Here is an 11,502-nt window from a genome sequence, read left to right on the forward strand (position 1 = left end):
AGAGAGAGACACACAGACACACAGAGAGAGATAGAGCATTTGAACCCGTTTCCCTCAGCAGAAATCCCCACGCATGCTCAATCCCCCATTCCGTTTATTGATCACCTTATCAGAGCGAGCCCGGTGGAAAGGGATAGACGTCACAACGCTGCGCGCGCCAGAACATAGAAATCCGGTCAGACTAATATGCGATAGCCTATACCTAGGCTACATATGGTTGATTGACCAAGCTTTTAACATTTTTCTTTAATCACCCTAGGACAACATATCTGAATATATTTCTAGGACTAGGCTACGATTGTGAATTTGACAGACCAGGCTACGTTCGAATCAACACCGCGTTTTGGTCCTAAAGGATGGCTGAAGCAGAACTACAGGCGTTTACGTCTATGATGGACGCACTCGTTCAAATCAGCGTAAGTGTGGTGGTGATGATTAATTAGCCCTATTTGTTTACCATAAATGTGATGTGGAGACTGTAGCCTATTTTGTTATTATATAGGCCACCAGACCTAGGCTATAGCAAACATAAATGTGCTTAGGCTACCTGTATTTCAATTGGCCGTTCAGAGAGAAATGTCTCAGCAAAGCTATATATATATATATATATATATATATATATATATATATATATATATATATATATATATATATATATATATGTTATTAATATTGCATGATGTTTTTATTTTAACTGTCGTTTCTTCACGCCACTTAGGCTAGCCTACATAAGCTATAGAGGCCTTCACATCCTTTTTGGCATCAACATTTCAGCATCCTTCATACCCAATTCATAGGCTATATTTTTCTTCAATGTGAAATTGTCTGCTTTTGTTATTAGATTGACTACAATTGAATGAGAAATTAATTAATAGGTCTGAGCTATAAATTTGGACTGGGTGGTATTTGGCTCCAACACTTTGGCTTGACGCTAGCAGCTAGCCAATATTGGCTTGATATTGACACACCTAGCTATGAGGTAAAAGGTGAAAGGAGGATCAAATGGATAGCCATTATATATAATGTATATATATTAGAAGCCTATCGGTCGAATGCGCACCTCAGCATGCACAGACAAAAACAAGGGTTCCGATGATATGATTTGCTATCTCGCGACACTGTGAGCGGGGAACAGATGATGTTTGTCGCCATAGAAACGGGATTCAGGGAGCGCCAGCACGCGGCGGCGGTGGTTGACCAAGGTCTTGGCTCTCGTGCAACAGAGGTGCAGAAACCCCCCTGGGGTGGAGAACCCGCTGACAAGTATTCTGGCCGAGCGAGGGAAAGAAAAAAAGATTGATAGAGGATTGAGAAAGGTGTAGTCATTCTTATCGAAGCCTAATCGATGTGAATGCTATTTTCCCGGTAGCCAGTATCCTTGGCCTATCATGAATCCCGATCGATATTTCTATAGTCGACCTAGGAAAGGTGAAGTCGGCTAGGCCTAGATTTGGCCTGGTAATATAGCCTACTTTGTGCGTTGAAATGAAATGTAATGTAGTTCATTGTTCCCATAAAATAATATATTTTCACAATCATAGAGGCTTGTGTTAACTAAAATTAGGAAGGTTGGAATCAAGCAGCTAGTCCAACCACAGAGCTATAGATAGAGAGGTATATTACTCATCTATACTGGGTTTACATCATGCTGTTGGCCAGACAGAGCTGGAATGAAGTGATTGAACTCATATTTAAGGAGACTGGCTGTAGCGCCTGGAGTCAGCACTGGCCTGGGTATTCATATATTCTCTCTCTCTCTCTCTCTCTCTCTCTCTCTCTCTCTCTCTCCTCCTGTATTTAGAGCAGTTAAGTTATTCCTCTGACTCATTCTCACTCCCGTTTTACATTTACGTCATTTAGCTGACGCTTTCCCCCGTGGGAAACGAACCCACAACCCTGGCGTTGCAAACGCCATGCTCTATCAACTGAGCTACCTCCCTGCCTGCCATTCCCTCCCCTACCCTGGACGACGCTGGGCCAATTGTGCGCCGCCCCATTGGTCTCCCGGTTGCGGCCGGCTACAGCAGAGCCTAGATTCGAACCAGGATCTCTAGTGGCACAGCTAGCACTGCGATGCAGTGCCTTAGACCACTGCGCCACTCCCCCTTTCCCCTCACACTCTCTCCCCTGCTCACTCACCCTTTATTTGCTCTCCCCCACCTGCTCCTCTAACTCCTCTCCCCGTCCCTATTCTATCTCTCCTCTTCCAGTCTAACATGAAGAGTATGGAGCGGGAGCTGCATTGCCCGGTGTGTACTGAGATGGTGAAGCAGCCCATCATCCTGCCGTGCCAGCACAGTGTGTGTCTGCTGTGTGCTGCTGAGGTGTTAATCCAGAGAGGCTACCCTCCCCCAGACCTCCCCCCAGAGCCCAACTCCCCCGCCGCCTCCCCCAACACACGCTCCCCCCGCGGGGCACGCAGACCCCCGCCCAAGACCACTGACCGCCTGGACCGCGTCCTCAGACCAGGTGAGTTAACGTGTGTGTGCATGTTGATATCGATCTCACATGTGTGACATCATCATCAGATCAGCATCTGACTTTGTTTTAGTGGCCAGTGAAGATGGTTCAAACCAGAGCCATATATATATATATATATATATATATATATACAGTTGAAGTCGGAAGTTTACATACACCTTAGCCAAATACATTTAAACTCAGTTTTTCACAATTCCTGACATTTAATGCTAGTAAACATTCCCTGTCTTAGGTCTGTTAGGATCACCACTTTATTTTAAGAATGTGAAATGTCAGAATAATTGTAGAGATAATTATTTATTTAAGCTTTTATCTATTTCATCACATTCCCAGTGGGTCAGAAGTTTACATACACTCAATTAGTATTTGGTAGCATTGCCTTTAAATTGTTTAACTTGGGTCAAACGTTTCGGGTAGCCTTCCACAAGCTTCCCACAATAAGTTGGGTGAATTTTGGCCCATTCCTCCTGACAGAGCTGGTGTAACTGAGTCAGGTTTGTAGGCCTCCTTGCTTGCACACGCTTTTTCAGTTCTGCCCATACATTTTCTATAAGATTGAGGTCAGGGCTTTGTGACGGCCACTCCAATACCTTGACTTTGTTGTCCTTAAGCCATTTTGCCACAACTTTGGAAGTATGCTTGGGGTCATTGTCCATTTGGAAGACCCATTTGCGACCAATCTTTAACTTCCTGACTGATGTCTTGAGATGTTGCTTCAATATATCCACATAATTTTCCTTCCTCATGATGCCATCTATTTTGTGAAGTGCACCAGTCCCTCCTGCAGCAAAGCACCCCCACAGCATGATGCTGCCACCCCCGTGCTTCACGGTTGGGATGGTGTTCTTCGGCTTGCAAGCCTTCCCATTTTTGTTTCATCAGACCAGAGGACATTTCTCCAAAAGGTACAATCTTTGTCCCCATGTGCAGTTGCAAACCGTAGTCTGGCTTTTTTATGGCGGTTTTGGAGCAGTGGCTTCTTCCTTGCAGAGCGGCCTTTCAGGTTATGTCGATATAGGACTCTTTTTAATGTGGATATAGATACTTTAGTACCTGTTTCCTCCAGCATCTTCACAAGGTCCTTTGCTGTTGTTCTGGGATTGATTTGCACTTTTCGCACCAAAGTACGTTCATCTCTAGGAAACAGAACGCGTCTCCTTCCTGAGCGGTATGACGGCTGCGTGGTGTTTATACTTGCGTACTATTGTTTGTACAGATGAACGTGGTACCTTCAGGCGTTTGGAAATTGCTCCCAAGGATGAACCAGACTTGTGGAGGTCTACCATTTTCTTTCTGAGGTCTTGGCTGATTTCTTTTGATTTTTCCATGATGTCAAGCAAAGAGGCACTGAGTTTGAAGGTAGGCCTTGAAATACATCCACAGGTACACCTCCAATTGACTCAAATGATGTCAATTAGCCTATCAGAAGCTTCTAAAGCCATGACATCATTTTCTGGAATTTTCCAAGCTGTTTAAAGGCACAGTCAACCTAGTGTATGTAAACTTCTGACCCACTGGAATTGTGATACAGTGAATTATAAGTGAAATAATCTGTCTGTAAACAATTGTTGGAAAAATTACTTGTGTCACGCACAAAGTAGATGTCCTAACCGACTTGCCAGAACTATAGTTTGTTAACAATACATTTGTGGAGTGGTTGAAAAACAAGTTTTAATGACTCCAACCTAAGTGTATGTAAACTTCCGACTTCAACTGTGTATATATATATATATATATATATATATATATATATATATACACTGCTCAAAAAAATAAAGGGAACACTAAAATAACACATCCTAGAATTGAATGAATGAAATCATCTTATTAAATACTTTTTTCTTTACATAGTTGAATGTGCTGACAACAAAAGCACACAAAAATTATCAATGGAAATCAAATTTATCAACCCATGGAGGTCTGGATTTGGAGTCACCCTCAAAATTAAAGTGGAAAACCACATTACAGGCTGATCCAACTTTGATGTAATGTCCTTAAAACAAGTCAAAATGAGGCTCAGTAGTGTGTGTGTGGCCTCCACGTGCCTGTATGACCTCCCTACAACGCCTGGGCATGCTCCTGACAGTCTGTGGTGCAACGTGGCGTTGGTGGATGGAGCGAGACATGATGTCCCAGATGTGCTCAATTGGATTCAGGTCTGGGGAACGGGCGGGCCAGTCCATAGCATCAATGGCTTCCTCTTGCAGGAACTGCTGACACACTCCAGCCACATGAGGTCTAGCATTGTCTTGCATTAGGAGGAACCCAGGGCCAACCGCACCAGCATATGGTCTCACAAGGGGTCTGAGGATCTCATCTCGGTACCTAATGGCAGTCAGGCTACCTCTGGCGAGCACATGGAGGGCTGTGCGGCCCCCCAAAGAAATGCCACCCCACACCATGACTGACCCACCGCCAAACCGGTCATGATGGAGGATGTTGCAGGCAGCAGAACGTTCTCCACGGCGTCTCCAGACTCTGTCACGTCTGTCACATGTGCTCAGTGTGAACCTGCTTTCATCTGTGAAGAGCACAGGGCGCCAGTGGCGAATTTGCCAATCTTGGTGTTCTCTGGCAAATGCCAAACGTCCTGCACTGTGGACGTCGGGCCCTCATACCACCCTCATGGAGTCTGTTTCTGACCGTTTGAGCAGACACATGCACATTTGTGGCCTGCCGGAGGTCATTTTGCAGGGCTCTGGCAGTGCTCCTCCTGCTCCTCCTTGCACAAAGGCGGAGGTAGCAGCCCTGCTGCTGGGTTGTTGCCCTCCTACGGCCTCCTCCACGTCTCTTGATGTACTGGCCTGTCTCCTGGTAGCGCCTCCATGCTCTGGACACTACGCTGACAGACACAGCAAACCTTCTTGCCACAGCTCGCATTGATGTGCCATCCTGGATGAGCTGCACTACCTGAGCCACTTGTGTGGGTTGTAGACTCCGTCTCATGCTACCACTAGAGTGAAAGCACCGCCAGCATTCAAAAGTGACCAAAACATCAGCCAGGAAGCATAGGAACTGAGAAGTGGTCTGTGGTCACCACCTGCAAAACCACTTCTTTATTGGGGGTGTCTTGCTAATTGCCTATAATTTCCACCTGTTGTCTATTCCATTTGCACAACAGCATGTGACATTTATTGTCAATCAGTGTTGCTTCCTAAGTGGACAGTTTGATTTCACAGAAGTGTGATTGACTTGGAGTTACATTGTGTTGTTTAAGTGTTCCCTTTATTTTTTTGAGCAGTGTATATATATATATATATATACAGTACCAGTCAAAAGTTTGGACACACCTACTCATTCAAGGGTTTTTCTTAATGTATTATAATTTTCTACATTGTAGAATAATAGTGAAGACATCAAAACTATTAAATAACACATATGGAATCATGTAGTAACCCAAAAAGTGTTAAACAAATAAAAATATATATTATCTTTGAGATTCTTCAAATAGCCACACTTTGCCTTGATGACAGCTTTGCACACTCTCAACCAGCTTCACCTGGAATGCTTTTCCAACAGTCTTGAAGGAGTTCCCACATATGCTGTGCACTTGTTGACTGCTTTTCCTTCACTCTGCCGTCCGACTCATCGCAAACCATCTCAATTGGGTTGAGGTCGGGGGATTGTGGAGGCCAGGTTATCTGATGCAGCACTCCATCACTCTCCTTCTTGGTAAAATAGCCCTTACACAGCCTGGAGGTGTGTTGGGTCATTGTCCTGTTGAAAAACAAATGATAGTCCCACTAAGCCCAAACCAGATGTGATGGCGTATCGCTGCAGAATGCTGTGGTAGCCATGCTGGTTAAGTGTGCCTTGAATTCTAAACAGATCACAGACAGTGTCACCAGAAAAGCACCCCCACACAATAACACCTCCTCCTCCATGCTTTACGGTGGGAAATACACATGCGGAGATCATTCGTTTTCCGACACTGCGTCTCACAAAGACACGGCGGTTGGAACCAAAAATCTCAAATTTGGATTCCAGACCGAAGGACACAATTCCACCGGTCTAATGTCCATTGCTTGTGTTTCTTGGCCCAAGCAAGTCTCTTCTTCTTATCAGTGTCCTTTATTAGTGGTTTCTTTGCAGCAATTCAACCATGAAGGCCTGATTCACACAGTCTCCTCTGAACAGTTGATGTTGAGATGTGTCTGTTACTTGAACTCTGTGAAGCATTTATTTGGGCTGCAATTTCTGAGGCTGGTAACTCTATTGAACTTATCCTCTGCAGCAGAGGTAACTCTGGGTCTTCCTTTCCTGTGGTGGTCCTCATGAGAGCCAGTTTCATAATAGCGCTTGATGGTTTTTGCGACTGCACTTGAAGAAACTTTCAAAGTTCTTGACATTTTCTGGATTGACTGACCTTCATGTCTTAAAGTAATGATGGACTGTTGTTTCTCTTTGCATATTTGAGCTGTTCTTGCCATAATATGGACTTGGTCTTTTACCAAATAGAGCTATCTTCTGTATACCCCCTACCTTGTCACAACACAACTGATTGGCTCAAACGCATTAAGAAGGAATGAAATTCCACAAATTAACTTGTAAGAAGGCACACCTGTTAATTGAAATGCATTCCAGGGGACTACCTCATGAAACTGGTTGAGAGAATGCCAAGAGTGTGCAAAGCTGTCATCAAGGCAAATGGTGGCTATTTGAAGAATCTCAAATCTCAAATATATTTTGATTTGTTTAACACTTTTTTGGTTACTACATGATTCCATATGTGTTATTTCATAGTTTTGATATATTCACTATTATTCTACAATGTAAAAAATTGTAAAAATAAAGAAAAACCCTTGAATGAGTAGGTGTGTCCAAACTTTTGACTGTATATATATATATATATACAGTTTGGCCAGGTTTTAGAACATCTGCCATGTTAGCGTATTTATTCTCGAAATGTTGATGATGTAACAATACGAGAGCGCCTCCGACAATTCCTTATGAAATGACCCGCTGTAAACAAGCAAAACAGAGCTGCGAATTTAAAATATGTTTTTATTGATTACCTTCTGGCATAATGTGCACCCAAGTCTGTACTGAGTTGGTGTGTCAACATATTGCATCTTCATTGGTTTTGAAAACTTTCTGAAATAAGCAATACAATTTGGAAGTGTCAATTATCACTTAGCAACGGCTATGGAGGAGAAAGTGGCGCTCTCGGGACATTCAACCGCATTGCCCCCTCTCTATATACACAGAGTATACCAAACAACCAATGCTTCCCACAGTTGGCTGGGTGTCCTTTGGGTGGTGGAACATTGTTGATACACACTGGAAAAACCCAGCAGTGTTGCAATTCTTGACACAAACTGGTGCGCCTTGTACCTACTACCATACCCAGTTCAAAGGCACTTAAATATTTTGTCTTGCCCATTCACCCTCTGAATGGCACACATACACAATCCATGTCTCAATTGTCTCAAGGCTTAAAAATCCTTGTTTAACCTGTCTCCTCTGCTTCATCTACACGGATTGAAGTGGATTTAACAAGTGACATCAATAAGGGATCATAGCTTTCACATGGATTCACCTGGTCAGTCTATGTCATGGCAAGAGCAGGTGTTTTTAATGTTTTGTATATGCAGTGTGTATGCCTCTGGTTCATACATCACATCATCTCAAAGACACATGAAATGTTCATATGACATATTTATTATTCATGTTGAGAGAGAGCGAGAGAAATGGGGGGGTCGTGTAGAGTGTGTGTGTGTTTGAACTAGCAGGTGTTCTAGGTGTATAGCAGCAGTTTCTGTCTGTGTCAGCATGTAGAGTGCAGTGCAGTCAGGGGATATAAAGGTATGGCTCTAGTTCTATCAAACTGTGATGGAACTATCACACTCATACTAATTACTTTCTCTCTCGTATACTCTTCCCTCTCACTCTCCAAACGTACTCCTTACCTCCCCCCACCTCTCAGGTTTTGGGACGTACCCCGGGCGTCGTCGTAAGGACATGTCTCCTACCCCCATGCTGTTCCCCTGTCCGTCCTGTCACAAAGAGGTGGAGCTGGGGGAGAGAGGACTGACCGATTGCCTCAGGAACCTCACCTTGGAACGCATCGTAGAGAGGTACACACACACACGTAGAGAGAGTTGCTCACTTACTTACAGAGGAATGTAGGTTCTGAACCAATCCTGCAGGAAATAAACATAAGCACAGAAAGAAGGAAAAGTCAATAGTGCTTTATAAATGAGACAGAAAATCATTGATTTTGGTACGGGGAGAACCCCCCCCCTCTCCTGAAGCAGGGCCTAAAGAGCTGAGTGTGTGGGAACTGGGAAGCTGAGGTGACTTCATAATTCACACAAACATCAAATGGACTATCTGAACAACAAGTTGAGGTTCTGAAAGCTTCAAGAGACAAACACATAGACATTGTGATTCTCTGAAATAGCCTCCTCTCCATGTTTCCTTTCCTTCATTAGTACTGATCGGAAAGAGAGGAAGAGAGGAGGCCTCTGTAGACTACTGAGATCCACGTAGAGAAGGGAAGAGAGAGGGGATGGAAGAGAGATTTGTGAGAGGTATAGGGAGAGAGTGGGAAAGAATTGCGATGAAAGAGAGAGAGAGAGAGGGAGGGAGAAGGGCCATTGTTGTTTGAGACGCAGCCGCAGCAGTCTGAGAGGAGTTTGCTGCAGCTGCTCTCTCTCTCCCCTGGAGGGAGGTTTGTCTCCGTCAGTAAAGCGTGACTTGGCATGTTGAGAGTCCAGAGCTCACTGGAAGTAGAAACAGTGCAGTCTGCAGGAACACAGAACACAGCTGAAGGATCCAGGTCAGGAAGTTGGATAAAAAAACATACATCTGAAAGCAGAGCAGAACAGGACAGAACAGACCGTACGGTAGCACATTTAGCTAATTCCCACTCACTTTCTCACCCCCCCCTAACCTTCGCCTAACCCACCTCCAGTCTCGCCCGCTCTCTCTCTCTCTCTCTCTCTCTCTCTCTCTCTCTCTGTCTCTCTCTCTCTACAGTGATCTTGGACAGTGACATCATCATTATGGCTTAATATTGCCCAGTGTTATCTCTCACTCTCCTCTTTTTGTATCACCCCCCCACCCTCTCCACTCTTTCTCCCCCTCCCCCGTGTCTCCCTCCAGGTACAGACACACAGTGAGCCTGGGCAGCGTGGCTATAATGTGTGGCTTCTGTAAGGCTCCTCAGTCCCTGGAGGCCACTAAGGGCTGTGCTGACTGCAGGTCCAACTTCTGCAACGAGTGTTTCAAGCTCTACCACCCCTGGGGCACGCTCCGCTCCCAGCACGAACACATACTACCGACCAACAACTTCAGACCCAAGGTGTGTGTGTGTGTGTTTACATGGGGTGTGTGTGTGTGTGTGTGTGTGTGTTTACGTAGTATTTGGGGGGTGTATGCAAGGGTTAACTATGTTCATGAAATTGCTCTCTATGTCCTGTATTTCTCTCTTCTCTGTATCTATCTCTATCTCTATACCTTCTTTACCTGTATATCTTTTCACCTTTCTCTCTTTCTCCTTCACCTGTTTCCTCTTCAGTACCCCTCTCTCTCTCTCTCTCTCTCTCTCTCTCTCTCTCTCTCTCTTTCTCTCGCTCTCTCTCCTTCACCTGTTTCCTCTACAGTACCTCTCTCTCTCCTTCACCTGTTTCCTCTACAGTACCCCTCTCTCCTTCACCTGTTTCCTCTACAGTACCTCTCTCTCTCTCTCTACCTGTTTCCTCTACAGTATCTCTCTGTCACCTTCACCTCTTTCCTCTACATTATCTCTCTCTCCTTCACCTGTTTCCTCTACAGTACTTCTTTGTCTCCTTCACCTGTTTCCTCTACAGTACCTCTCTCTCTCCTTCACCTGTTTCCTCTACAGTACTTCTCTCTCTCCTTCACCTGTTTCCTCTACAGTACTTCTCTCTCTCCTTCACCTGTTTCCTCTACAGTACCACTCTCTCTCTCTCTTTCCCTGTTTCCTCTACAGTACCCCTCTCCTTCACCTGTTTCCTCTACAGTACCTCTCTCTCACCTTCACCTGTTTCCTCTACAGTACTTCTCTCTCTCCTTCACCTGTTTCCTCTACAGTACCTCTCTCTCTCTCCTTCTCCCTGTTTGCTCTACAGTATATCTCTCGCCTTCACCTGTTTCCTCTACAGTATCTCTCTGTCTCCTTCACCTGTTTCTTCTACATTATCTCTCTCTCTCCTTCACCTGTTTCCTCTACAGTACTTCTCTCTGTCTCCTTCACCTGTTTCCTCTACATTATCTCTCTCTCTCCTTCACCTGTTTCCTCTACAGTACTTCTCTCTCTCCTTCACCTGTTTCCTCTACAGTACCTCTCTCTCACCTTCACCTGTTTCCTCTACAGTACTTCTCTCTCTCCTTCACCTGTTTCCTCTACAGTACCTCTCTCTCTCCTTCACCTGTTTCCTCTACAGTACTTATTTCTCTCCTTCACCTGTTGCCTCTACAGTACCCCTCTCTCTCCTTCACCTGTTTCCTCTACAGTACTTCTCTCTCTCCTTCCCCTGTTTCCTCTACAGTACCTCTCTCTCACCTTCACCTGTTTCCTCTACAGTACTTCTCTCTCTCCTTCACCTGTTTCCTCTACAGTACTTCACTCTCTCCTTCACCTGTTTCCTCTACAGTACCTCTCTCTCTCCTTCACCTGTTTCCTCTACAGTACTTCTCTCTCTCCTTCACCTGTTTCCTCTACATTATCTCTCTCTCCTTCACCTGTTTCCTCTACATTATCTCTCTCTCCTTCACCTGTTTCCTCTACAGTACTTCTCTCTCTCCTTCACCTGTTTCCTCTACAGTACCTCTCTCTCTCCTTCACCTGTTTCCTCTACAGTACTTATTTCTCTCCTTCACCTGTTTCCTCTACAGTACCCCTCTCTCTCCTTCACCTGTTTCCTCTACAGTACCTCTCTCTCTCTCTCCTTCCCCTGTTTCCTCTACAGTACCCCTCTCCTTCACCTGTTTCCTCTACAGTACCTCTCTCTCTCTCTCTCTCTCTCTCTCTCTCTCTCTCTCTCTCTCTCTCTC

The 11,502-nt window shown here is 44.9% G+C and overlaps 1 protein-coding gene across 3 annotated transcripts in view; it reads left to right on the plus strand.

Annotated features, from left to right (window-relative positions):
- The first annotated feature begins 4 nt into the window (after positions 1–4).
- Positions 5–11,502, plus strand: part of LOC121543196 (tripartite motif-containing protein 46) — a 19,317-nt gene continuing 7,819 nt past the window's right edge. Inside the window, exons 1-4 of one of the 3 annotated variants that reach the window (XM_041852908.2) lie at positions 5–416; positions 2,211–2,469; positions 8,408–8,558; positions 9,589–9,787. In XM_041852908.2, coding sequence (XP_041708842.1) covers positions 357–416; positions 2,211–2,469; positions 8,408–8,558; positions 9,589–9,787 — 669 coding nt within the window. In that variant the 5' untranslated portion in view covers positions 5–356. The remainder of the gene's footprint in view (positions 417–2,210; positions 2,470–8,407; positions 8,559–9,588; positions 9,788–11,502) is intronic. The other 2 variants (XM_041852909.2, XM_041852906.2) reach the window with 2 other exon arrangements.

This window comes from Coregonus clupeaformis, chromosome 17, assembly GCF_020615455.1.
Source record: "Coregonus clupeaformis isolate EN_2021a chromosome 17, ASM2061545v1, whole genome shotgun sequence".
NCBI classification, from domain to species: Eukaryota; Metazoa; Chordata; class Actinopteri; order Salmoniformes; family Salmonidae; genus Coregonus; species Coregonus clupeaformis.